The sequence below is a fragment of the Pezoporus flaviventris genome, unplaced genomic scaffold, assembly GCF_033815535.1.
Source record: "Pezoporus flaviventris isolate CSIRO_AGI_PZ_B2104156 unplaced genomic scaffold, CSIRO_AGI_Pfla_v1 ptg000064l, whole genome shotgun sequence".
In the NCBI taxonomy this organism is placed as follows: Eukaryota; Metazoa; Chordata; class Aves; order Psittaciformes; family Psittacidae; genus Pezoporus; species Pezoporus flaviventris.
In genome coordinates this window covers 338,675-366,259 of record NW_026892612.1, presented here as the reverse complement: position 1 = coordinate 366,259, position 27,585 = coordinate 338,675, and the positions used below count along the sequence as shown (strand labels likewise).

General features: G+C 38.2%; 1 protein-coding gene across 6 annotated transcripts in view; it reads left to right on the top strand.

Moving 5' to 3' along the window:
* Nucleotides 1-27,585, top strand: part of APBA1 (amyloid beta precursor protein binding family A member 1) — a 93,580-nt gene that overhangs the window by 35,743 nt on the left and 30,252 nt on the right. For all 6 annotated transcript variants that reach the window (XM_061470772.1, XM_061470771.1, XM_061470770.1 and 3 more), the window contains exons 2-3: nucleotides 17,025-18,229; nucleotides 27,046-27,126. In XM_061470772.1, coding sequence (XP_061326756.1) covers nucleotides 17,078-18,229; nucleotides 27,046-27,126 — 1,233 coding nt within the window. In that variant the 5' untranslated portion in view covers nucleotides 17,025-17,077. The remainder of the gene's footprint in view (nucleotides 1-17,024; nucleotides 18,230-27,045; nucleotides 27,127-27,585) is intronic.

The following is a 27,585-nucleotide window of genomic DNA, read 5'->3' as shown; positions in this document are numbered from 1 at the left end:
AAAGTTTTCAGGAAGATATAAATGGTCTTTTCCACATCATGGAACTGCTTTTGAGGAGCTGGGACTTAACATCATTTGATGCATTCCCACTCTCTGATACATAGTGTCCTGCAACTTTTCCTGTGTGTGGTGGAATGCCTATCTCCTTAGATTATAGACTAAAATGTGAAGTTGTAAATTAAAACAATTCTGTTAATTGCAAGCAAGATGTTAGGTTGTAAATTGGGACTCCTCTGTTGGTGAGAGCAAGATGTTAGGTAGTCAACCTGGTACGAAGACAAGACAGATGGGACTTGTTCTTCAAGAGAAGGAATGAATCAGAACAAGCTGACCTAAAACACAGACACAGTTGTTAAGTGATTCACAAAACTCTTTTGCACATATGCAAGCACAGACATTAATCAGCGCACACACTGAAGACTGCTGGTGACCACCAGACACCCCTCAAGACCATCACTCAGCAAGAGAGAGCATGTGTAATTAAAATGCAAGTATTACTATTAGTTCCAGGAAATAGTGAATATGTAAAGCATTTCCTGGAAAGGTTGTGAATATGCATAAGCTTGCTGGATATATGGATGCTGCTTGTAGACTCCAGGCACACAAAATGATTCGCCTGTCCACCCAGCACTGCAGTAAGGAGTGCCCGCCTTCTTAAACTCCAAATCGAGTCTTAGAGAGTTTCTTCAACCATCTTTGGTGATAACAGGATTAAGTTACCTTCTGATATCAGATGATTTGACCAACACCTTCCAAACATCTCTTATGTGCTTGTGTTTTGGTTTGTATGTGTCCTGGGTTCAGCTGTTTACCTTCCAGCCTGATCTGAGGTTTGCACATGTGTGCTTTGATTAATGTAGATGGGACCCGTAGCTCATCTTCACTTTGGGGCTGATAATCTATTACAGTATGTGAAGTGGTTGGTATATAAATATTTGAACCAGATTTCATACTGAGCTTTACAATAGCTGAATGTTAGTCAAAGAGTGAAAAATGTAATTTTGTATTGAGCATCTTAACTTTTTTTTTTTTTTTTTGTTACTGGAGACAATTCTCAAAATACGACTCCAAGGAATAGGTCATGTATGTCTTTGAATTTAATTTTTCTTTTGACAAATATAATTCTGAAAACAAACTGCATCAGAAATGGCTGTATTTGCAGAGGTCATTTCTACATATTAGCAAGAAATTGTAGGCAAATCTTGTGTTGGCTGTTCCTAGTCTGAATGCAGATTAAGACATTGTCCCATTTTGTTCTGAAAGAGGTTTATCCTATTGTGATGTGGCTAGCTGTAAAATACACTTTTCTAGTGGATGGAAAAGCCAGTCTGTAGGCTTGAAAAGAGAGTTTTTGACTGGGATAGAGATACAAAAGCTACATCTTCAGCACTGAGCTTGGTTTCAGCTCATTCTTAATATGGTAGTAGAATGGTTAGGTTTAGAAGAGACCTTTATATATCATCTAGTCCAATCCCCCATGTTGCCACAAGGATATATAACACTGTGGACAGTGTTACCTTGTTTGTATTGCCAGATGACACACTTCTGTAATTTCGGTTGACAAACAGTGAGATCTGCTATGCTTAAAGCAGCTATCCATGTGAGTTTCTTAGCTCAAAACTACACACAGAAGAAAAAAAAGGATTTGAACACTGCTTTGAAAAAGTGAGTACTACTAAAAAAGAAAAGTGTCTTTGTTGTATCTTAAGTAATACTGAAAGAAAACATTATCAGTAGCCCTGATCTGCTTCATGGACATGTCTTTCCTACATGAGCTTTTTCTGTTTGGTTTTTGGTTGCTGGGTTTTGTTGGTTTTGGGCTAGTTTTTTTGTGTGTCTTTTTGGGGGGGGGGGGGGGGGGCATTTTTGAGAGGTGTTAGATCAGGCCCTCTTGGCAAATTACAGTGCTTTATTAAGGCTTGAAGGTGTGTTTTTAATGATAATATCGTGCTTGTGCAAGTGGAAGAGTCGTTAGACAGTGCTGCACCCTTATTTTGCCAGCATCATTAGTAATTTTAGGGAGTAGTGTGAGTAAGCTTAGGAACTTGTAAACAAACCAACATGTAGGTAAGAGTTGCTGTAGAAGTACAGGATGATTTTTTTTTTTTTTTTGCCGGTAATGTTGGAGGCCAGATGGGATGGTTTATGGTCCACTTGCTCATAATAAAAAAATATGCGTGTGTGCTTGCAGACCAGTGCTTATTGTTTAGGAATGCAGCATAAAAGAAGTAACTCAGAAAGCTGTTTTGCTCTTCAAGAAGTGATTAGTGCCTTCTTGACCATAACTAAAGTCTTACATTGGTACAACTGGTACACTGTAGTTTTGTACCCTGTGTCTTTGCATGGCAAGGTTTTTGGTAGCAGGGGTACTACAGAGGTGGCTTCTGAGGGAAGCTGCCAGAAGCTTTCCTTATGTCCGACAGAGCTGATGCTAATAGCAGTCATTGAGAAGTCTGGTTTTAACTAAATTAGGTTAATATGATTCTTTGAAAATTTTCAGTGCCACCAGATAAACCTTAGCCAATGCCTAATGATCCCATATAATGAAATTAACAATATATTCGGGATTAAAAAAAGAAATTTCTAAATACCCTTTAAAGAAGTTAGATGCCAAATTTCCTTTTTTTTTTTTTCGCTAGACTTTTTATTTTTCTTTCTAGCTTATGTATTTTTGTTATGATTCTTACTGCAGTTTCTAAAAACAGTTTTAAAGGTGAAAATATCAGGAGACATGCAAACAAAATGGAAGCAAAACTTGGCCAAATATAAGCTTCATTGACTTTCATGTCTTATTTATATTTGGAAGAGTAAGGAATCCAGACAGTAATGTGAAGTGTAAAAAACTTAAATAAAATCATCAAAAAATATACCACTGGCAAGGTTTTAAAACCAAATGCCAGATCTTCAGCTGGATTACTTGCAACTATTTGAACAATAGATAATTGCAGAAGGCACTGTTGTGAAGCAATTCTTGTCTTGTTAATGCACCTTGTGTGATGTATTCCCATTCTTCTGCCCCTCTACCCTCCCTTTTTGCCCCAAGTTATTCTGCCTCCTGGTTCTCTGGGTGTTTTTTCACAAGACTCCTATTTACTCTTATGAACAGGCACAATACATGAACAAATGAGGAATTTGTTGGTAAGGTTAATTCTGATATTTTAGCTGCACCAAAGTATCACAGATGTGCCTACTCATATATCTAGATTGAACATAATAGAGAAACTTCCTTGTGAGGCTAGTGCAAAACCAGAACAGGTTGCCTGCAGAGATGGTGAAATAGCCCATCTGCAGAGGGTTTCAAGGTTTGGCCAGACAAAGCCATGGCCAACATGTTCTGGTATTGGTGTTAGTTCCACTTCAAGGGGCTGGTTAGTATGGATGATCTCCAGTGGCCACTTCCAATGAACATTTTTCTGACTTTTTGAGTACGTAAATACCATCCTAGCATGCAAGGAGGTACCAGATTATACTGGTTTCTCAAATATTTCATCGGTGTTTGTGATGTTTTTGTCTTTTCTTTATCTTTCCTGTACCACTATTTTTACTCATGTGATTAAAAGTGTTAACCTAAGTTAGAAATGGTCATTGATATTATCAAAGAAATGTTTGTGGGGAACTGTTCTGGAGCTGTCCCTGATTTAGCTGCGGCCTAAGTGGGGTGGAGGTCCTACAGATCCATTCTGCTCCTACAAGACCTTGAGGACCAATGTACAGCCTTATGCACATCTGAGGAGTCTCGTATGCTGGCCCTGGGTCAGTCCTGTGCCCAAATGCTCACCAGCAGGTTAAACAAATTATGTGCACTCCTGGATCTCTCTTCTGCCGATTGATTGTTGTTTGGAAGAAATCCATTATGGGATCTCCACATCTGCTCTGCAGTGTGCACTGAAGTGCAGTGTGTGGGGGCTATTGGAAGTTGCCCTTCAAAAGTGTACTTCAGATCCAAACTAAAACACAGATATAGGCCCAGTCTGAGATACTGGATCAACAAGTGTAGATTACAATCTCTTCACTCTTGCAAGTTGCATGTTATTTTTCTTTTGTCCTTCCCCCCTCTCCCTTTTCCCTCTCTTTCCTCTCCTTTCCCTTTTCTTCCAGACTTTTTTTCACCTAGAATTGATGACGTCAGTTCACAGACTCAGAAAAGCCAAAATCCCAGTCACAGGTCAGAAAGACCAAACAGTGTTTTCATAGGACTGGCTGTGATTTTTTTTAAAACTATGTGCCTGCTTTAATGAAACTTTTGAAACATGACTTCAGTTTGTAGTAAGTCACTTTTAGTTCCAGAGCTTCGATGTTGTGTAATTGAGCTCAGCATTTGTGACTGCCTGTGGAAACGGGCCCCTTTGAAAGTCTTGGCACTTGGCTGTGCTAAATTCCTACTGTTGAGCAGCTGCTTTTGTACATTAAAAATGTCTATTCAGGTAGCTGATTTAACATCTTTTGAAGAGTGTGGTAAAAGACCCCTTTGGACTCTTAGTTTTCAATAGGTATTATTACAATGCCAAATTCCCAGAAGACTGTAAAGGAGTTTATTTTGTGCTAATGTTTTAAAAGATAAAGTGAATGACAGGGTAATTGTAGCCTGACAGTTTGTCCTTATAGGACATCATCAGTCCTTTGTTTTGTAGGAAACATCAGTCGTTTGTAGGATAATGGAATGGATGTTGTGGATTGACAAGCTTCAGAAATTGTGGGTCTTTGTTATAAATGGTTTATGCTGCAGTTCAAGCAAGAGTTTATGGGGGTCATAATGGTTTGTGCAATTTAGGAGGTTGGATTTATGCATTACCATGGATTTTTATAATTTCATAGAGCTGAAAGCTGGCTCGGCTGGAGAAGTCCATGTAACTTAATACCAACAGTAGCAATCTCTGTGATTGAGTTGCAACAATGTCAAATTCTGTAGTTAAGCGGTAATCTTAAAGTAATCTTGTAGCAATTTACAGAGACCTGAGAAATACATTATTTTTTTTTTGGTCAGTTTTTAAATCCACTCCCCTATTTAGAATTCATTCAGTGGCTTCCTACTTTAATTGTAAATATTACATTAGAGAGATCACATACTCAGTACTTTCTGTCCTGAATTTAAGAAATTTAAACCAAAATGATGGTGTAGTACAGCAAACAAACCCGAAATTAGTATGTGTATATGAATGCTTGTAAGGTAACTTAAGCAAAGGTTGGATATTTGAAAGGAGCTCCATACCAATTCTCTGCCTGATGGATACCAGAGACCAGACCAGCATGACTTTTAATTTGAGTTAAATACCAGAAGAGAATAGAGCCTGAAATACCACACCTAAGTTTGGGTGTCAGAAGAGAAAGAGACTGTGTTGTAGGAGGGATGAACCTTCCTTGGAAAGGAATAAGAAGATAAAGCAGAATAACTTCAAATATACCGTTCTCTAGCATTATAAAATCCCTGTTATCTAGTTTCATGGAGCATTTAAGAGGCATCTCATTTTCTCTTTATAAAAACATAATTAAGTGAAATAATTAAGGCTTCCATTTTCTTTGAGAAGGGGTCATAAGCATCTTTGAAATACATTGCTTTAATAATAACTTCTGAGGATAAGTGAAAGGAGCCATTGACTCTCAGACTGTCTGCAAGCAAAAAGGGGGAAAATGTTGATAGATTAAGAACTAAATATTTGAATTGTTCCAAGTATTGAAGCATTCCAGGATTATACCATTCTTCCTGTAAATTTATCCATGTGAGATGTATTTTACCTTACAGCTGCTCTCCATAGTTGCTGCTTTTCCCTCCTAGATACCATTACTTGGGTATGTTAATAATATAAAAAGATTTAATAAGGTTAAGAATGCATAATAAAAATATTTGAAATAGAATATACTCATCTGCTAAAGTTTCTATATAAAGTATTTCTGTATAAAAGGAGAAGACAAAGTAATCTACTTTTACAGAAGTGTGAGCCATATAAAGTTATTTTTTAAAGTCAGTTCTGTTTTGAAGGGAGACAAACTCTGGGGGTAGGAACAAATAATTTAAAAAAGAAAACTGCCACCCTACATATATTTAGAAAATCGTTTATTTATGTTCTGTTTTGCTTATGACTGCGTCTTCAAATGCTGTTATGCTATATCCTTTTTTCCCATTGTCTGTATGTACGACTTGATTCAGGCTGGTGCATGTGGAGGTTCTAGCTATAAATGTTGCATAGGGATGTGAAAAGAGTGTTTGGGTGACTCCCCTCAGTTTGCTTTCTTCTGAACTGTCTCCTGTGTAATTGTGTTCTAGTAGGTTTGTTTTCTTAGTGGGTAGAGACTGGCAAGTATATGGAAAGCTGTGTGGTCTTGACAGAATGCATCTGACTTTGATTTTTGGGATCTGGGACTATTGTGTGTTCTGGTTAACTTTATTGATTAGCATCAACTAATCTATTTTTTTCCTTAACCTTATGGGACCCCTGTGGCTGTTGCCAGGCAGCTCTCCCATCCCCCTTGCTCCGACTGTAGTTTCTGAGTAAGCTGCCTTGTGAAAGATGCATCCAAGGACCTCGAGATGTGTACAGTGCAACTCTGAATACTCTTCAAGTTCTGTTCTGAGCTGCAGATGTGGAGAAATGCCAGCCTTCATTAGGGTTTAATTATGTCTGGGGAACAGATTTCATATGTAGTCACCTTGGAGCAGCTAGTTCCACTGACAGAAATGTGCTTGTGCTGAAAAGTAGGTCTCAGTCAGGATCTTCCTCAGTACAGAGAGCAGAGAGTGATGTTGATGTCCTCCATTTTTGAATAACTAATCCTTCTCTGGGGAGGAACACAGCGTGTCTCTTGCTTCCTTAGTCACTGAAGGTGCAGAAGTTGTTAATGTTTCAAACTAGAAAAAACTGCTGCTGGAGACTGTGGAACAGGCAGACATGTCTGCTGAGGGCAGTCAAATGCAGGTAGGTGCTGGTCTAGCCAGACTGGCCTCTTGCAGCTGAAAATCTGGTGTGTAGTGCCTAGTGATGCATCTACTCTGGTGCTGGAAACTGGCCATAGCATTTCAAACAGGTGCTAACAGTGGACCATGTGCTTGAGAATTTTTTATCTAATCACTCTGGACTATGCTTGTGCAGCAAATGTATGACATCCTTCCACATGGGTTTTGGAGAGGACTGTGTGGCTGTCTTTACTGTGTGGCTGTCTTTACAGTAGAGCACTGTGAGGAAATACAAGTGGCAGATCAGTTTTCATTCATGTCTTTGGAAACTTGTGAGCTGATCTGTGCAGCTTTGGATTTTTGGTTTGGGTGTTTTTTGTTTGTTTGTTGGTGTTTTTTATACGGGCTGAATCAACAGTTGATCCTTGAAATAGAAGTAAAAAGCTCTGCAGGTGTTATTAGAATTTGATGGTTGGAGATGAGGGTGGGCTTATGTGGGCTAAAATGGTAACAGAAAATGCAATAGAATGTTGCCAATGTATGCTGGAGAACGATCAGAATTTTAATTGAATTGAACTACATCTGTGCATTCCTACTTCCTCCTCCTTTGCATCTGTTGTTTTGTTCTGTGTTTTGGGTTTGGTTTTTTTTCTGATTTATTTTTTTTTCCTAAGAATTAAAGTTTTATAGATACAAGCTCAAATCTACTGAAGTAACATTTAAGTCCAGGAATATTGCAGCCTGAAGCTACAAAGATTTTATCTTTTTCTGGTTGTTCTTATTTTGTTACTTTCTAGGTTTTCACCTGTGTCTATACCTTTAAATGAAATCTCTGTTAGTGGGATTTCACTGTTTCTTCATGAGGTTTTGCTAGTCTGCAGACCTTACATACTCTTGCTCACCTAAATTTCTGTGAATGCAAGCAGATATGGGCTGTGATGTCTTGCTGTCACTCAGAAAGAGAGAGACAATCTAGCTAATACATAAAACCTTCTTCTCTTTAATCCAGACATACATCAGGTACGTGAAAAGGAGCTGAGAGTATGGCAGAAAGTGTTGATTCAGTTGTTCTGAATGGTGAGAGGCAAATGGAAAAGAGCTGATAGTCCCAGAGTAATCAAATGCTTTGGAATTTTAGATACCTCATCTTTCTGTCTTTCTCTTTTTTCCTGTCTGAATAACATCTCCACATCTTACATACTGCCCTTCTAAAGTCTTTCTAGAAAAAGTTAATGTCAAAACCCATATAGTAAAGGTAAGTCTAATCGAAATAACAATTTAAATAAGAGCTGTTGCTTTTGAGGCTTTTCTTTCCCTAGAATGAAGTGGAGGGAGGTGGATTGTCAAATCCAGTGTTTTCAGTAGCTAGGTATTATAGTTGCCTGGCAGCGGTACATTTGTAAGTCCTTCTTATACTATTGGACGTAAGCAAGTTCTGTACCACATCTATCCCTAACTATTTACTTTTCCACTTAACTTGGGTATAGCTCCTTTACAACTTGTGAAATATGATAAATTAAAGGAGAGCAGGATCTCTTAATTTCATGCTGTCTGAGCCCCGACTGCTTTTCATGGGGGAGTAAACTTAGCTTGAAGGTAGTAAAAGTGCCTCAGAACAAATCCTTTTACTGATCATTTTCAACACAAACTTGAAGTTACTGGGGTTTCAGCAATAATTCTGTACTGTTTTGATGAGTTGATCCTGTACTTTTGGATTTGGGTTTGGGAAGGTAGGAAACAGATTCTTAGACCAAGATGTGTTCCTCAGTTGCCTACTAATTACTAGATTTGTTACAGATGCATTTAAGAAGTAAAAAAGTTACTGTTTAGGTGTCCTAGGCTTTTTTAGTGGTTTTGTTTGTTTGTTGGTTGGTTGGTTGTTTGTTTTGTTGTTTTGTTGGAGGCAGGTTTCCTTCCACACTATTCTGCTACTTTAGTCTTTTTTATTTGAAGCAGTATCTCCTGGAAACAGTATTCCGTAACTTGCTTCTCTCTGCTGAAGAAAGCTGATTAGATTACCAGACTAACTAGCTGGACTTTACAGTCTGTTGTTTAACTCATTTTTTCTGAAAGGGGCATAGTTGCTGCAGAGCTTCCTCTCAAATTCTAGCAGACCCTTCTTCTTTTCTTCATCCAAATACAGTCCCTCTTTATTTAGAGAGAAATACATAGTTTTCATTCCTATTAAAATGATGTTATTTTTACTAATGTAACATCGTTTGCATTCAGAATTCATCACTGGAGATCAGCATTTTCACCTGTGCTGAGATGGTTCTGCCCTTTTACACAGAGAAGAAAAAAATTTAAAGTTACAGACACCTATATGCTCAGATTTAGTAATGATACATTTCTACTAATTGTACGTAAGAGACTGAAGCTAGTCTCACATTGTAGTATTGATCCTAAATGTTATGCTTTGACTTTAATTGTATACTATTTCAATTTCTCTTTCTTCTTTGGAGATGGATTTTATTAGTAACCATGATTTAAATACCAGAGTAACAATTCCAATGGTCTAAATTTTAGATTATCTGGACACTAATTAAAGGCGCATCCATAATACTCCCAGGAATAAACTCAGCAGTAACCTGTCAGAGAATCACAACAGAATGAAAGAGAACCTGAAATTTCCTTAGTTTAGCTCTTGTCGGAATTTTATTTATGATGCTTAAATATTCTAGTTGCTGAGGGCAGTCAGATTTATTCCCTCAATGAATTACAGTCTGGGATTTGATATTAATTTTTTTTAAGTGTCTTTGGTCTAGAGTGTCTGGTTATTGTACTTCACTGCAGAGATTGTCTATGGATCCTTGTCAGGATTTTTCTACTGCTTTTAGTTCATTTCTTCTGTTGGTCCATATTACCAGTTAACTTTCTTCTGGCAGTAGATGGATGGCTTCCAGTACTTCTGGAGTCCATTGTCTCATTTCTTTCATTGGTAAGACTTCAGTATTAAAAGGTGGATGGAACAGTCGGTTCCTTTTCTTGTCAGAGCACTTTCTCTCTACAGTGCCTTGAAGAATTAAGAGATCTGGCCTCTCTCTGTTGAAGGTTATTGCACGGTGTTTCTTGTTCAAGTTTAAATTTTAGTTCTGAGCAAGATGAGAATTGGAAGGGGAAGAAAGTTAAATATTTCTTTGAGAGTTCATTAACTCTGATGACTCTAGATCTGTTTACAGTTAACAAAAGTTTTGTGTTCTTCTATGTCAGGTACAGGTTTCTCTCAGCTCCCCTTTCTTTTTGTGGGGGCAAGCAAAGGCCTGGAGAAGGAGGCCTGGGGGCAGGAAATAAAGGAGCTGTTGTTTTTTCTTATCCTGTGTCTGTTATGTTGTTTCCATTGTTGGCTGTGTACTGCTCATCAGCTGTTCAGCGTCTCAGGTTCAGTGGAACTGGAAATTAATTTTGTTTCCCCTCCCTCCCGCCCCCCAGATGTTCAGTTTAATAATGCTGCTTCTTATCTGTTTAAAACCCCTGTTAAAACCAGGTAGAGGTGATTTGCATAGGCAGTAAATAATTTCTATTTTCAATAAGCTGTTAAATTTGTAAATATAATAATTTATCATTTATTCCTAAAGTACTTTTCAAATGTTATGAAAAGTTGTAAAGACAGTTATCAGATGAATTTTTTGTTTTGATTTTTTTTTTTTTAACTGGTCTTCTGTTATTTCACCAGCTTATGTGCTGCAGTAGATGAAATGGGAACGTGCTTTTGAAGTTACGCAGCACGGGTGAAGTTGTGTTATCAAAACAAAAAGTTCAAAGCTAAAAGCAGGTACCTAGGATTAAAAAATTGAGAGTTAAAATGCTGTTGAGCAAAAACATGATATGGTCCTAGTACTCCAGTGTCTGCTCTTCAGGGAGTGATGACATGTCCAGACTCCACAACACATGTTGTGTGACACGTTCATATTTATTTAATTATTTAGCCAATTCAATTTAATAAGATAATTAGGAGCTGATGTAAACAATTTTAAAAGTGGAAACAGAAATTCAAATTAACTTCTTTAATTAACTTTAACATCTAGGGGGTGGGGAGAAGGGGAAATAAAATTAGTTTCCAGTTCCACTGAACCTGAGACACTGAACAGCTGATGACCAGTACAGTCAATGATAAAACCAACATAATAGACGCAGGATAAGAAAAAGAGGGTTAGTCTGAGATGATATAAGCATGGGCTGGTGTACAGCTCACTTTTAATAACAGTATTTCTTTATTTTTTTGTTAAGGACCTGTGTGCTCTTTTAGGCACAGAAAAAGGTTGATTGAAGTAAAAGCTACCTCCTTTTGAAATTTGCATGCCTTACTAAAAACAAAATACTCTTCTGTTGAGCTTTAAGCAGTAGTTTGTGTTTTAAACTTTGCTCCTGCTGAGTTTGGAAGCAGCTCTGGGACTCAGGAATGGAAGCTTCCAAGGTTATTATGAACCAAATTGCAGTAAAAGACTTTGCAGAAAATATTAAAGGCAATGTACAGTGTTGAAATGAATATGCTTAACTTGTTTAAAATACTACAGTGATACAAGGATTCCAGAAGTACTTGTAGAAGATTTTGTATGTAGAGCAGTATTGTGCATGCAGCTTTTCTGCTTTACAGTTACAGTATTAGGAGTGTTCATAGTTCAGCCTCATCAGTATGAACTGATATGTATATGTGTGTGCATGTGGTGGGATGTTAATGTCACTTTCCAGGTGCTGCTTTCACTGACTAGCAAGAAGCATACGTTTCACAGGGATTTGGGTTTTTTTTTAAGCTGTTTTGGATGAGCTTACATAGCACATGGCAGCAGAAGCACTCAGGTTTCCCAAGCAAGTTACAGCTCAGAAAAGAGTTGCCTAACACAGGAGAGGTGGGGAATTCTCTTCAAGGGGGCATTGCATATGTTGTTGAATTCTCAGCCATTTTATACTGTAGAGGCTCTTAAAACCTAAAGATTTTGAAGATGCGTTTCAAAGACCTGTGTTTGCTGAAAGACTATGTTGGTTTTTTTTCTGAAATGTAACCTGTGTTCATATGTCTTCCTGAGATAACTGTCTGTTCAAGGGAAACACTGGTGTATTGCTAGAGTCTGGAAAAACGTAGGAGCTTTGTGAAATTCCTCACAGAATGTGCTGAGACAACCTGCAGTTGGTTTTGGGATGCCTTTGCAAATTCAGTCAGAGGTCTCTCTGCTTCTAATGTGGCCTGTAATTTTGGGTAAATATATTCAGAGAATAGCAATTTTTTTATGAAAGACATGGATGTATATATGTCCAAAGTTTTTTGGAGAAGACAGAACTATTTTTGGTTACACACTTGATAAACAGTTATGCTTCTTATAAGTGAAAAGATTCATTTCAAAGGTATATGTATGTAAACAGGCCTTGCAATGCTAGAGGCTGGGGCTCTTGAGGCTAAGGAGCAGCACGGGGACATGGCCGTGGCAGGGAATGAAATGGACAGGGTCACCTGGGTAGTGTGAGCAGGATATGGACTGAGAGCCAGGGGAAGGCAGGGGCTGACTCCTCTGCTTGGTGCCTATCAGACCCCACAGGGGTACTGCCTTCCCTTTGGGTCCGAGATACAGGAATGACACTGAAAAACTGGTTGGAGAGGAACAAGGGCCACCAAGATGGTGGGACTGGAGCCCTTGTCTTAAAGACAGTTAGAGTTGTTTGTGCTTTGGGCAGGGCTTGGACTGGAGACCTCCTGTGGTCCCTTCCTTAGCTGAGTTACCTTATTATCCTATATGTGACAAAAAAAAAAGTGTGTGTAGTCTTGGTTCCACATGGTGTACACGGCTTTTGTTTTGAGACACTAACAGTAGTACACATAGCTATCAATAGTGTGATTTTTCATTCCAAAAAGACAGTATTAGACTCTGAAAATACAATGCATAATGCTCTTATGTAGTAAACTCTTAAGTGTATTGGAAATAATAACAATAATCATTTTTAAAAGCTTCATTTCTGCCTGCATGCACAAGAAAACAAACAATTATACCCATTATACATATTTGGAAAACAAATAACAAACAAATTGGAAGCTGAATAGTCACATTTTCATCTTTTCTTATTACATGTATTTTCCTGAGTAACAACGGGCATAGGTGTTGTGGTCTTGCTCTGAGGTAGCAGTGTGCCTCTTGGTGGTGTTTTAAATTTTTTTTTTTTTTTTTTAATATAAAGTAGCAGAGAAAAATCCTTAAACTTCCAGCTTTGTATTCATGTTGCTTCAGAAATATATGGAGATGTTTATTTTTCTTCTTTACAGGCAGGCAGGTAGTTTAACCTTCAGCATAGAGCTGGTTGCAGTAGTAATCAACCTCTGATTTGTCTATTTTGAAGGCAGATTCATCGATCAAGCCCTGAGTGCAAAGCTAAGAGTGCTTACAGGGCACTTTCCTGTGTATATTTGATTACTGGAGCACAGCTGCTGTTCAGAGTAATTAATATGAGAGTATAATATCTTTCAGATGGGTGCTGTGTCTTTATTTCCAAGGTCAGATGACCTCTCTTGCTTAAGTTCTCTTCTGTCTCTGGCATTTTATGTAAGTTATTGATTTTTGATTGCTTGCTCGAAATAAAGTACTTATGGAAGGCCTGGTGAGAAAAATCAGTCAGACCTTGTATTTGCTTGAGGGAAATGCTACCAAGAATTAAAAAAATGTGAAGTTTAGTAGTCTTACAGCTACCATATATGAAAAGGGACTTAGTGCTTCTAACACCCAACTTTAATAGGTGATTCTATAAATTACCGTCCTAAAGACTGATTGCTAAACAGTCAAGTTAATGTACTTGACTTAGAAGCTTACTTTTCATTGAAGTATATTGGGGCTTAGGTGACATAGGGATATTTATTCAAACTATACTTCTATAAGTAAATATTTTTTTCCTAGCAAGTAAGATTTCTGCTTTGCTTTTTTTTTTTTTTCCAAAATACATTTGATAATAATATTCCTTTACTTACAAAATTAAAAAGTTAAATTAAATTGAAATTGTTGGAGGAATGGCAAAGAGAAGAGGATTTTTTTTCAGTGTAAAGCTTAAAGTTTCCTCTTCATCCCCTCAAAAGACATACCTTTGAAATTTTCAATATCTGAAATTAACCTGAGCTCATTCTTCAAATTGAGCAATTTCACAGGTGGAAATTTGGAAACCTTCAGTTTGAAAAAGGAAAATGTTGGGGCTCTCAGGTGTTATTAGCAATGTTTTGTATGGTTTATAATCTCTATAATTTGTTTCTCACAGCTAGACATACCACTAATGCTATCTATCCATAATACGCATTGTGTTATGAGCATGTATTAAAATTTCTAAAACAGGTTCACCAAATTTCAGAAATTGTCAGAACTTTTCTTGTTGCAAATATTGTGGCATTTGATACCTTATTTGACTTGAGGTATACATAGTCTTCATACAGTTGAATTTTACCTTCTTTTCTAACTTTAGATAATTGACTCCCAGTAGCATTCATTTTTTCTCTGGGCCCCCCAACATAGGAAAGATATGGACCTGTTAGGCTCTAGGGAGACCTTAGAGCAGCCTTCCAGTATCTCAAGGGAGCCTACAGGCAATCTGGAGAGGGACTTCTTGCAAGGGCATGTCGTGACAGGGCAAGGGGGAATGGCTTTAAACTGACAGAGGGGACATTTAGATTAGATATTAGGAAGAAGTTCTTTACTGTGAGGGTTGTGAGGTGCTGGCACAGCTTGCCCAGGGAAGCTGTGGCTGCCCCATCCCTGGCACAGTGTTCAAGGCCAGGATGGTCAGGGCTTTGAGCAGCCTGGTCTAGTGGAAGATGTCCTTGCCCATGGCAAGGCGGTTGGAACTAAATGAGCTTTAAGGTCCCTTCCAACCCAAACTGTTCTCTGATTCTAAGTTAAAAATGTGGCAGGATACATTAAAAATTTCAGAAAATTGGTCATCGTCCTGGCTTTACATATAACTTCATTTCTCTCAAGTAGTACTGCCCTTTTTCGCTGGGTGACTAATGACACTTAGGTGCGAGTTAGGGGCTACTCTGAATGCAACACATTTAAGCTAGTATTTTTAAACAGACCTCTATTTTAGCCTAACTCTTGTATATTTGCAAAGCAATGGAAATTTTATAACTTACTTCAGTGGAGCAGGTAATCCTGCTTGGAATGGACTTTTCAAAGAGCTGTTACGCCTTGGCATCTTCACCCTTCCTTTCGAGGGCTTAAAAAGGAAAGCTCTCCAATACTGTTGCTCCTGTTTACTTAAATATATCATATGCTGCAGTGGGAGAGTGTTTGATTTGTTAGTCCTGGCACAGCATTGCATATAGACCTGGAAGTCTTAGTTGGAAAAAAACCTTACCTTTTCAGTGAAGGCTTCTAACTAACATACATTCTTTAGCTAGAAGAAGCAAACTGAGTTTTTTCATAGAAAAAGGATCAGTTTGTATAGAACATCTTTATCTGTTCGGTTAATGTTATTTATTAGGTATTATTTTATAACTGCATTTTTGTATATACTGTATCACATACTGTACATTTTTCTCCCCTGTGTTGAGAGTGGGAAAGGCAAGTCTTAGAGGTCAAACATAGCATGCTTGATTTGCAAGACCTATGTATGCGCTGCTTCTGAAAATTAAAGGATCTGTCTGGAGCAAGGGCCAGGATTTTTTTTTTTTTTTTTTTTTTTTCAGGACTCCAAAGCTTTAAAGGCTAAAATATGAGGTGTGACAAAGACAAGGAGGGTTAGATGAGCTGGAAGGTGCACCCACTGAATTTCCCATGGAAGCCTAGTGTAAGTAATTCCCATCTAGTCTTGCCTTCAGGTTGACTTTCCTAATAGAGAGCAACTAAAATTACTGTTGCTTTCTTGCCGCGGGACATTATTCCCACAGCCCTTTTGCACAGCACTTGTCTAGTTGGCAAAGTGTGCCACCTGAGTTTCCTTGCCTCAGTTCAGTAGATTTAGTTCATGTTCTATTTTGCATCACATTATTTTTGTAATTAGTAATTGACCAATTGATTTTTTATAGATCCTTCAAGTTATAACTCTTCCATAAGGTATCTTTTCTTTTAGTACTTACCACTGAGTCACATGCCAGACCTATATTTTACTTACAGACATGTGGTTTAACTCAGGGTCTTAAAAGGACATAAAATGTCCTTTTTATGACACTACATTTTAAAAACATAGGGCAAGCTTCAAAATTGCTGAAGCTTTTATATAAAAATTAAGCATTCTGAGCTAGGTAGGCTTGTTTGCTCCAGGAAACTTCTAGAAACTAATCTGTGGTTTTATGGAGTTCTGCTGTTTCTGTGGCCTTTTTTTTATGGCCTATTATTACTGGCAGACATCTCTAGTTATTATACAATCTTTTACCCAAAGTCAGCAAGGTTAAGATGCCTCACTACTGTCAATGTGGTCATGGTTAAGAATATTAGTAATGTCTTCTCCATATTTTAGGAAAGAGATTTGGTGTAGAAGTCATCTAAAGTGATTATAGATACATTTCATGATGGTAACTGTGTTGTATCTAGTTGTCTTGTGCTTCCCTAGGGAGAAAGAACAGGTCCTTCAGATACCTTGAGAGTATATTTTTATTTCCAATGATAAGTGCAGAGGGTGACTATCTCAGCCAAAGATACCATACTGAAAAAGGGTCGTATGCATAGCTGTCATGTATCTGAGCAATTGCAGACTCTTGCGATGGAACTAAATCTGTCATTTTACATTACAGCATCCTTTCCTTGCACTGAATTAGTGAGCTATAGGCAGAGGTGGAGCAAGGGTGGAATATTTCTGTCATAACTCTACCATGATTGAGCTGCTGGCCAGAGTTAGCTTTACTAACACGCACCTGCCAATGTCATTGAAATGCCAGAGCAGTCAGTGGAAGCATCTCCATCAGGTTGCTTGAAAGTGATTCTTCCACAAAGAATTTGTACACAGAAGTCAGAAGTGCAGTTCTGCAGGGCATCACTGTTGCTTCCTGCTTCTGGAGGTCATTTGGATTGGGGGTTATACTGTTGTGCTGGCTGTGGTCTGACTTCAGAGCTCATAAAGTGAAATGTTTGCCTGCTGGGGAAGGAAGGGTGCCTTTTGTTGCTTGTGTTCATTGACTCCACTTTTTTTTGAAGAGTAACATCAAATATTGGGGTTTTTTTCTATTTCTTTCCAGCTGTGATAGACAAAATGTCAATACAATAAGTGACCTACCCACCAGAATTTGCCATGAACCATTTGGTTGGACTGCCTGTGGGGGAGGTAAGTGAAGAGCCAGCAAATGGAGCAGTAAACGAATCAGTGGAGGCTGACCTGGACCACTCAGAGGTGGAAGAGGAACAGCGGTATGCAACTCGCTACCCAAGACATACAAACAGCAGCCAAGGAGGCCTGTCTGGGCAGGAGGAAGAAGGGATGTTAGCTCGGTCAGCCAGCACTGAGAGTGGTTTCCACAATCACACGGATACTGCAGAAGGGGATGTGATAGCCACAGTGGAGGACAGTTACGACACAGAAAGAGTTCAGGAAAATGAGGATGAGAGCGCATATGCTGTGCAGTACAGGCCCGAGTCTGAAGAGTACACAGAGAATGCTGAGGCTGAGCATGGTGAGGCCATTCATAATCAGACATTGCCTAATCACTTACATTTCCATTCCATTGAACACGAGGAAGCCATGAATGCAGCCTACTCGGGTTATGTCTACACACATCGGCTCTTCCACCGAGGAGAAGATGAACAGTATGCTGAGCCTTATGCTGACTATGGACTGCAGGAGCATGTATATGAGGAGATAGGAGATACACCAGACCTCGATGCTAGAGAGGGTATCCAACAGTATGAGCGGGAAAGGGAAGAAGCCGATAATTACCGCAAGGAGGCACTTGGTGCCCGCCTTCACCATTATGATGAACGGTCTGATGGAGAGTCTGACAGCCCTGAGAAGGAAGCAGAGTTTGCACCCTACCCAAGAATGGATAGTTATGAACAAGAGGAGGATATTGATCAGATTGTAGCAGAAGTGAAGCAGAGCATGAGCTCCCAGAGTTTAGACAAGGCAGCTGAAGACATGCCAGAGGCAGAGCAGAGTTTGAAGCATGGTCATGCTCTTGCTGGTGATGGGCATGAAAGTAATGGCCATCTCCCAGCTGGTTCTCGAGTTACATCCAGCTCAGGAGAATCTGTACAGAGGTACAGTAAGGAAAAGAGAGATGCAATTTCATTGGCCATCAAGGATATTAAAGAGGCTATTGAGGAAGTGAAGACGAGGACCATTCGTTCTCCTTATACCCCTGATGAACCTAAGGAACCTATCTGGGTGATGAGGCAGGACATCAGTCCAACCAAGGACTCTGACGACCAGAGGCCACTAGATGGCGATGTGAGTATACGAAGCTTTCATCTGTCAGGTTATGTATGTCTTATTCCTTTAATTGTGACAAAAATGGCAGTGAAGGAGGGTGCATTTTCTCCTTACTCTGTGACTCACCCTGCACTAAAGTAGGTAAAGCATTGTTAATGTTAAATTAGTACTCTAGAGAGCATGTAAGAGGTAAGCATGTGCATGATCAGTGGGCCCCATTTTAGTTTATGAAGCACTGCTGACCCTAGTACACTTTATAAAATTTTTCCACACTAAGCTCTTTACTTCTTTTTCTGAAACAAATACTGTTCCATTTTTTACTGCCATAGGATATTTTAGAATAGCTACCAAACACCTTGTCCTCTGTAATCTATCCTTGTGTGTTTTTGTTAATCATAAATTTCACTTTTTGTCACATAACAACCCTAACAGTTCCAGCAGAAGTCTGGAATGTCAGTGTTCTTTATGATGGTATTGTAGATCAGATTAATATTTCAGAAAATCTGCAGGTTTCTGTCCATTTGCAGGCTCTAGAAATGTAGATGATCTTACAGTCCGTTCCAACCCAAACCATTCTGTGATTCTATGATTTTATTTTTCCTGGAAAACTGTTGGAAACAGACAGTGATGAGTATGTCTGGATTGGTGGGTTTTTTTTTTTTGCTTCTTCATAGTTTCATTGTTTTTTTTTCTTGTTTTTAAAGCAACCTGTATTGCAAAAATTACTTCTAGAGATATTTTTAAAATTATGTCTGTTACTAAGTTGATTTGCAGGCACAAGGAGGGCTAAAGCAATGTTCCCAGATTATTCTGTATGCGATAAGAATTATTTCTAACTTTAAAAGTTTCCAAAACCTGTAATTTATTTCTCTCTAATTTTATTAATAGATCACATAATTCTTTTGTTGTTCATTTTATTCACCACATTGCCTGTTTGTAAGTGGTGTCTTTGTCTGGAAGGATCAAAGAGTTTTCTGTTGCTTCCTGATTGTCTAATTGTAACACACAGTACCATGCTGATCTCAGTGATGTTAAGTTGCGGATCCTAAAAGCACTGAATTCTTCCTGAAGGTGCTCCAGCGGCTCTCCCACATCTTGCTGCACCTTGCAGAATTTAACTTTTCTAAGGTATGCTGGTAGGACTCAGCCTAGTATGTTCATATAGTAAACAAAACAGGTGTTTCCAGCAGTCGGTATGTACATACTACAGGTTTATGTTTTGCACCAAAGTTAACTTCTTACTCAAGATTTTTCATAGCCTATTACATAGGAGCCTAACTTAGATTTTCAGTGCTGGCTAGTAATCACATCAGTAATGTATAATGACATCATATCTTAGTTCAAGGGTGGTTGTAGATGTGTGGGCAGACAGTAAAAGAGGAAGTAAATTAAGCAAATTGTTTAGAAAGTCTGTACAGATTGAGGGGAGCACATGCTGCAGAAGGGAGTTGGGACTGGGTAGGAATTCTCTTTTTCACTGAAGGTGAGGTATGCATTTGTCTTACTGGATTCTTTAATTCAGATGACAACTCATGAACAGTCTGAACAGTCTGCTTTCTTTAACAAAGCATTCTTACAATTAGGACTGAGTGGCCATGAGTGATTAATTCTAATAAAAATACAGTTGAAGCCCGTTCATCTAAATGTAGGTTTTCCTTTATCTCCTTTGAGAAATAAAACAGGATCTCACACAGGAGCTTTTCAGTATAACCAGTATAAGCCAGAGATGTTATTCGGTCTGATTTGTAACACTGGCCTTGAAATAAGAAGGAATTGCGTAAAGAGAGTGTTTTACCTTCAGGCAGACACCCTTTTCTTGCCCCAGAATTATCAAGGAGCTGCAGATAAGTAATGCATTGTGGGTGCTTTTATTACCTTCAGTTGTTTTGTGAGACTACCTTGGAAATTGTGCCTGCATTGTTTTTTAACAAAGCCATTTTGCATTTAGAGGTAGAACATCCCTCTAAATATCTGTAGTTATTTTGTGTTCTTAATCATATGGTATTGAAACTGGTAAGACCTCTTTAGATCCAAATACCAGTCACTTTTTATTTAGCTAGGAGCTCTCCATGAGAGACCACTGAAGCCAGAGAGTCAGAAGAGTGATTTGCAGTTGAGACTCATGAAATATGACAGCCTCTTTTGTCTTTTTTTCACCAGAAAGCCACTGTTACTCCATAGTGCTGAGCATTTGGATGATATACTTACAGCAACATATTTGGTAGATACTAGTTTGAAATGTCCAGAGACTGTTTTGGGAAGCTAGTGTTCTGAAAGTGTTCAGCTTACCTACAGCTGTGTATAGTTTACGACTGTTAGGAAAGACCGTGGTGATAAGAAAGCTACAGATCACTGTATGCATTTGGTTTTAAGATGCCCCATTTCCAGGTTTAGTCACAGTTTAATCTACCAGGAATTTCAGTCATTCTTGTTTGTTTCTCCTCAAAATAAATGTTTAGCAGGTATACAAGAAAAGAAAATTGCTCACAGCCCGTGGGCAGTTCTATTGTAATAGGCTCTGGTAGTCCTGTATTCTAGGAGGCAGGTAGCAGACTTCTGTGAATAAATAAATTGTGTACTGAATTACCTGCTTAATATTTAACAATGGAGAGTATTTGCTGTTGTGTTCCTTGTGCATCCCAGTTTAGTGACGCATACTTTCCCTTTAGAAATGGTCTGGACATCTACTTTGTGGGGAAGGTGTTATGTCTATTTGATAAAAGCTGAAAAATTACCTCAGTGTCCTTTGAATAAATATGGCAAGATTATTTTTTTTTTATGTTTGTTACACATATGAGATATGAGTAATGGGCATATTTTTCCAAAATCTGTTTATCAGAAGTTTTTTTTTAAACCAAAGCAGACCATCACTCACATATAGCCTGGTGAGGATGTCTTTTCCAAATATAGTGGTAGTTAGAGCTGCACAACTGCAAGAAATGTGGGATTATGGTGGAAAAGTTTTGTGTAGTAGATGTCTCAGAATGCAATTAAATGTAATAGTGTATAAACTGAACAGAATGTCTAAAAAAGCATCTTAAAAATGTCATAGAGCTTTGAGAATAGTGGCTTGCTTAGTTGTGGAAGTACAGAGACCTGCTGAGAACAGCACTGAAAGACAAAAAAAGCTCAGGTAGTTAAAAGAGTGTATCTGTCCTCTCGTGTCCAAAGAAGAGAAGGCTGCCTCCTTTGTTTCTGCCATAATCAGGAGAGAACAATGGTTTGAAGGGAGAATGTCTACATTTCAGAACTAAATTCCATGACCTTTTTCTGGAGTCTATTCAGTTATACTTGGGGTTATAGATCTGAAGTTCAAGTTTTGTTGACCTGCAGGGCATAGTTTGTTGCTGTGTGCCAAGACTTTGGCTCTGCAAAGCCCTCTCATTGATGTTTGCAATCTCTGTTCCTCTGCAGACACTTGAGGTGGTGTCATGTTAGAATAAACCCTTATATAAAGTAAAACCATGTTCATGGGTAGTTTGAATTTATGAAGTAGAAAATCAGAGCTGAAGACAAGCCTTTCAGGTAGAACAGAACTGAGCTGCATTGTTTTGCTTCTCACTTGGTTTTGATTACATGTATTTTATTTCAACCTTTGAGTTTTCAGTTACAGGATTTTCTCAATTCTGATAACTCCAAAAGTGAGGTGTTTTCATGGAGATGAATTTGCTTCACTTCTTCCACTGCAGGAGTAATGTATTATTAACAAGGCAATAAACAAGTCTGTTTTAAATAATTAAGCAGGTTTCAGTAATAGATGAACTAAGCCGGGGGGGGGGGGGGGGGGAAGGAGAGAGAAAGAAATGAAACAGAGATGAGTTTGTATAGATATGATATTTTCTTTTTCTGAGCAGACCTTTCTGTCATCTATGTGAGACCATAGTCTTAGTTAAAAAAAAAAAAAAATCACATCTAAAAACCCCAAACAAAAAGTCATTTAAAAAAAAAACATTTTAATATCCAGGGATGAAAGCTTTTTGCTAATCCATTGATCATAGAGAAGAAAAATCTATTGGTTAGTCTCTGTGAAGACAAACACTCTCCAGCTGAGTTACAGGCTTTTAAATTACAGTGAGCACTGGATACCTAGCCCCTTTATTTTTTGTTGTTGTTGTTTGTTTTATTATGGTTTTTAATTATTGGACAATTAAAGCAATTTCAAGTGATGTTTCTGTGCTGTTGAAAACTAGAACAGCACTTGGTACAGTTAAAGTCTCTTGAAAACCCTTGAGAGATCCACACTAATTTTTTCAGACTGACACATGAAGCTACACCCAAACTACAAGTTCAAGTGAAAGTGCAGCTAAGGAAGTCTGTACTTGAGAAAGAGAAGCAGCCAGCAGTGAACTAGCTTCCAGGAGCCCTGCTGGGGCTGGCAGCCTTCCATCCAACATGCATGCTACTGAATGTACCCTACCCACACTGCATGTGTGTGTGATCTGATGGGCAGTCAGAGTCCATACAGCCTAAGATTTTATTCAAAGAGAACTTACCAACTTACAGTGTGTGGTTGTCGTACTGCATGGTCCCTGCTATTGAGTCAGGCGGCCAAGAAATGGGCAAAATAAAGCACCCTGTCTCAGGTCAACTCGTATCACCTGCACACAGTGGCCTGGGGCAAGTTCTGGACCACCCGTCACTTTGCTGACTGGTAGATAAGTGTACTGGGTATGTGCAGAGGCAGTTACATCTCAATTACAGTTACACCACAAGTACAGTCAAAGCTGAGTTTCAGTTGCAGTTGCACCACAAGTACAGTCAAGCTGAGTTTCATCCTTATGTCACAGTTATAAATTGATATATTGTGCCACAGTATGCATGAATATGTACCGTAATTCTGAATTGGCTTTGCTTTTTCAAGCTCTCCATTTTTAACAATGTAGTTAAAGCAAATTTAAACAAAGACAATTGATAGTGATATTTAGCTATATTGTAAGGAACTTTAGCATTCAATTCCATTCTTTATGGGTACTTTTTGTTGTCTAAAAGCTATGAATACGTTGATGGTCTTGGTCTACATTTTAGTGAATAGAATTTGAACAGTTTGAATCACAGTAGACACTCTGCCACAGCATAGCTGTGATAAATACAAAGACATTTACTGCCATAGTTGTGCTGTACTGGGCAGTGCTTGTGAAATTATACTTGCATGTGGGACCTAAATGTTTTCATATTGCTTTGACATTTGCCTAATGTGTATGGGTCCCTTTTTATCACTAAAATAAAATAAATTTAAAAGCCTTGCCTTATCCACTTGCCTACTCTGAACTAATGTACAGGAAGACAATATTTGCCATTCCTCTGCCAAGAAGCCTTATGTAGATATTAGTGTTATGTAAATAATGCCCTTTTGTTTAAGTGAATCTTGCATTACTGAAGTATTTATTGATTTCATGCCCTCTGTCCCAGCCTTGTATGTGATGACGTGACCCACTAGGTTATACTCTTCTAAGATATGCTGCTGATAAGAGCAGGTAAAACTACACTGCTTTTCTAGAGCAAGAGCCTCATGAGCTATTCAGTAGCCAGCTGGATCTGTATAGGTTAAGTGCTGCACAGTCCTCTTCTGTTACAAGTTCTGTTACTAAATTCCTCTGCACAATAGCAAGGAAGGCTTCTCAGGTGCAGTGCATTACGTGTTAGTTAGAGTCAAACACCAAAATTGAGATGGAGAATTTTTGGATGTACCAGGTTGAGTATCGTAAAAAAAATGTAAGTACATATTTCAAGAGGACAAATGGGGTGAATAGTGCTTTTTTTTTTGTTGCTGCACCTAAGGAAACACTTTGTAATTCCGTTGATGAACCTCTTTGTGTAATAGCAGCATGCTTTCCATGAACTTACTGTATGTGTTCTGACAGCATTTTTCTTAGGCTTCTAGAACTTGTTCTGTTAACAGACAATGATGCAGTCACTAAGAATTTAGACTTCAGTGGAAGTGTTTTGAGGAGTTGTGCAAGTTCTCTGTCCACTATGATGTATCAAAATATTTTTTGTTATTGCCGTGACTGCATTCTTTCCTTGTGCATGTGTATGGTACCTCTAAAATGCATTTTGATGCTGAGAACTGAGTTCTTATTCTTCAAAGACTGAACTTTTTTGTACAGATGTCCTTGGGGACAACTCTCATGTGATGTCATGTAGCCAACTTTATAGGATGTTTTTTGTAGGGGTTTTGTTTTGCTTTTTTGTTTTCTGTTTTTTTCCCCAGAAAACATTTGAGCAGACATTCAAACAGAGCACATGGAAAGCCATGTGATTGTTTTAATGATTGCTTAATTCTGATACTCTGTTGATGAAAATAGCTGGGTAAAGGTATTTGTACTGCTACTGGAGTAACTGCTAATGCATTTTAAATGGTGCAGAATTTTTTAATGTCAGCAACCAACTGGTTTAAATAAATAATGTTACCACTTTAGTACGTGAATACAAGAGTTTTCAGGCATTTAAAATAACTTTTTGTTTGTGGAGACATTCGATGCTGAAAAAATAATGTTTTTCTTTGCTATTTAAAACTCAATCCTAAAATATTCCACTGTCATTATTAGGTTGAGAGTATTGCACATCTTTTGTATTTAATTTTAATACAGAAATACTGTGTAACTGTGGGGAATGTGAGCACTATGAGGATGATTCATCAAGTCAATAGGAGTTGCCATACGTTCAGCTGAGACACTATGTAAATCTAACCAGAGTTACAAAGCAAGTCCTGGGATCCTGTATCTCTCCCACAGCCTCTTTGTGAATGCAGCGAGCAACCCTTCAGTCTGATGGCCCACATGTCTGTGTCCTACAGACCGTTTCACAGCTACATATTGTCAGAGACTGTTGTGAGCGGCATGTCCTTTTTACGCTTCAGTTGTAACTCAAAATACAGGGAGGTGCAAGGACTGCGCTTTTATCTGCATAATGGGGAATTGCTTCTTACCTCTTTGGAAGCCGTTATTAGTTAATTATAATTCTAATATTTAGCAATTATTGAAGATAGACCTTTTAACAATGTGAGGGTAAAGAAAAATGGGAGGAGAATGGAATTATATTGGTTTGTTCCATATCTGTGGAGCTAAGCTTGCAATTCTTAGTTGGGTTTTGGTGTTTGTTTGTTGTTTTGTTTTTTTTTAATTATTATTGTTCTTATTTTTGTTTTTCTTTTGTATACTATTTCTCGTACTCAGTGTTTTAGCTAGAGTGGAGGCATAGCAGAAGGGCATTCCTAGATTGCAGCTGCTGCCAGCTCTGAGCACTGAAAGTGTAGCTGTTTTCTGGTATGATCTTTGGCTTAGAGAAAAGCTGTATTATGTAAATGCTTGTGAAACCAGGTATGGCATTTGCTGGTTTTGCCATCAGTGTTGAACTTCTGGGCTGGCAACCTAGGGCCAAACTCCTTATGTCAAAGGAGAATGCAGAATGGCAAGACTGCTGTAGTAAACACCCAGCCTGCATAGCCAAAATACTAAACCTTCCTTTGAGAATTCACATTCTGACATGCACACTGACATGTTTTGCATGTATGTCCTTAAGATTGGCCTTTAAATATGCCTGCTGGGTTAAAGCTTTGTACTGTCTTCCATTTTGATCACTTTCATTAATTTCACACTCTGTGTTCTTGTGAAGTACTCCAATAACATTCCCCCTGGTCTGGACTGAATATACCTCACTATAGCTTTTTAGTGTCACCAACATTCATTAGAATTGACTGTGATTAAAATAGCCTTTCCCAAGGCATTCTTTCCCTTTACCAGGATACTTGCTGAAGGATCATACAGATCTAGATATTCCATAATACAGTTTTTCTGTGCTCTTCCCTTTGTTTTCCTGTTGTGTCGTTCTTGATGATTGTGAATGGCTAGGAGAGAGCTGGAAGGACAGTTTCTCCACTGAATTGTTTACAGTGAAGGAATTAAAATGAGGAAAGCTGACCTAGAGAGCATGTATAGTACTGAGATCATGGTATGAACTGTGAAATATTTTCCAAATTTGCATTCTAAGGTGAGGAATCATAGTCCTTGATTACACTAGTATTGAATAGTCCTTGAATATATTCTAATTAAGTCCTTGAATACATTAGTAATACCTTGTAAAATTTATAAAAGCTGTTTTCTCAAATGACGGATTAATATTTGTGGACAATCACAGTAGCCTACCTCTGCTCAGATTAGATTAGTTTAGCTCTTCAGATTAATTATATCTGAGAGCATGTGTGCTTATGGAGAAATTGCAGTCTTTTCTTCAGTCTCCTCAATTTGACAACTACGTAATCTTTAGCTGAATCCCTGTGTTCTGATCATGGTCAACTTACCTGTCTTACCACAGCTTCCTTACTTAGTGACTTTTCTTTCCTAGCATGTCAGAGCTTGGGACATAGGTTTAGATTGCCTGCAGCCTTCAGTAGGGTCAACCCGATACCAATATCAGATGATCGTCCATTCACCTTGCAAAAATACAGTTTCATGGCACACTTTTTTGCTGAGTGCTGCTTGTACAGCTTTTTATTTTTCCAAATGTTTAATTTTTTATATTACTGACAAATAAACACAGGTTTTTTTTTAAAAGATGTACTCTGTTGAGAGTAAATCCACTGAGATTTTGATATGTGATCATCACGAGAAAAAGCAAGGGTTACATTTTTAAAGTGTTTCTCTAGGTTTTTTTGTTTGGTTGGTTTGGGTTTTTTTTCTATAGTTATTATTATTATTACTTTTATTATCATTGTTCTGGCTTTTCTATTTTTCCCCCCTCATCTCTTATTTCCATTGCCAAGTCAGAAGAAAATCTGAAAGAAGAATTTCTACATTGGTTTTTCAGATTATTGTTGATTTTCTTGTCATGTTTAGTCTCCATCTCCAGATTCCTCTTCACCTCGGGGTGCTGAATCAAGTAGGCAACATCATCAGGAGGCCTCCACTAATAAAGAGGTAAAGTGAAATCTTTCTAAAGTCTTGTTCATGCTGCTTATGCTTTTTTATCTTTCTTGCCTCCTTGTACCTCTGTAATCCTGTATCTTCTTCCAAAGTTGCACCAAACTCGAAAAGCTGATTTGTTGCTCCTTTTCCCTTAAGCTTGCCTGGCTGTCTGACTGAATTTCAACATACCTAAGACTGTTTATCATAGCATTTCTGAGTCTGTGTTCAGCAGCCACTAAATTTATTAATCAGGCTGAGAGGTATTGATTTATCAAACAGCTAAATAATCTGAGTTTCAGAGACAAAAGAAATCAGCCTTTTTGTTTTTCCCCTGCAGAATGTCTTCCTGCCAAGAAAAAAAATGTTTCTCAGCCAGATGAAAAAACTTGCTTACATGAAATTAATTAGGCCATAACTTATACTGCTTAATGTTTTGCCATTGTAGAAACTGACTTGTCAGTGAGTCATAGT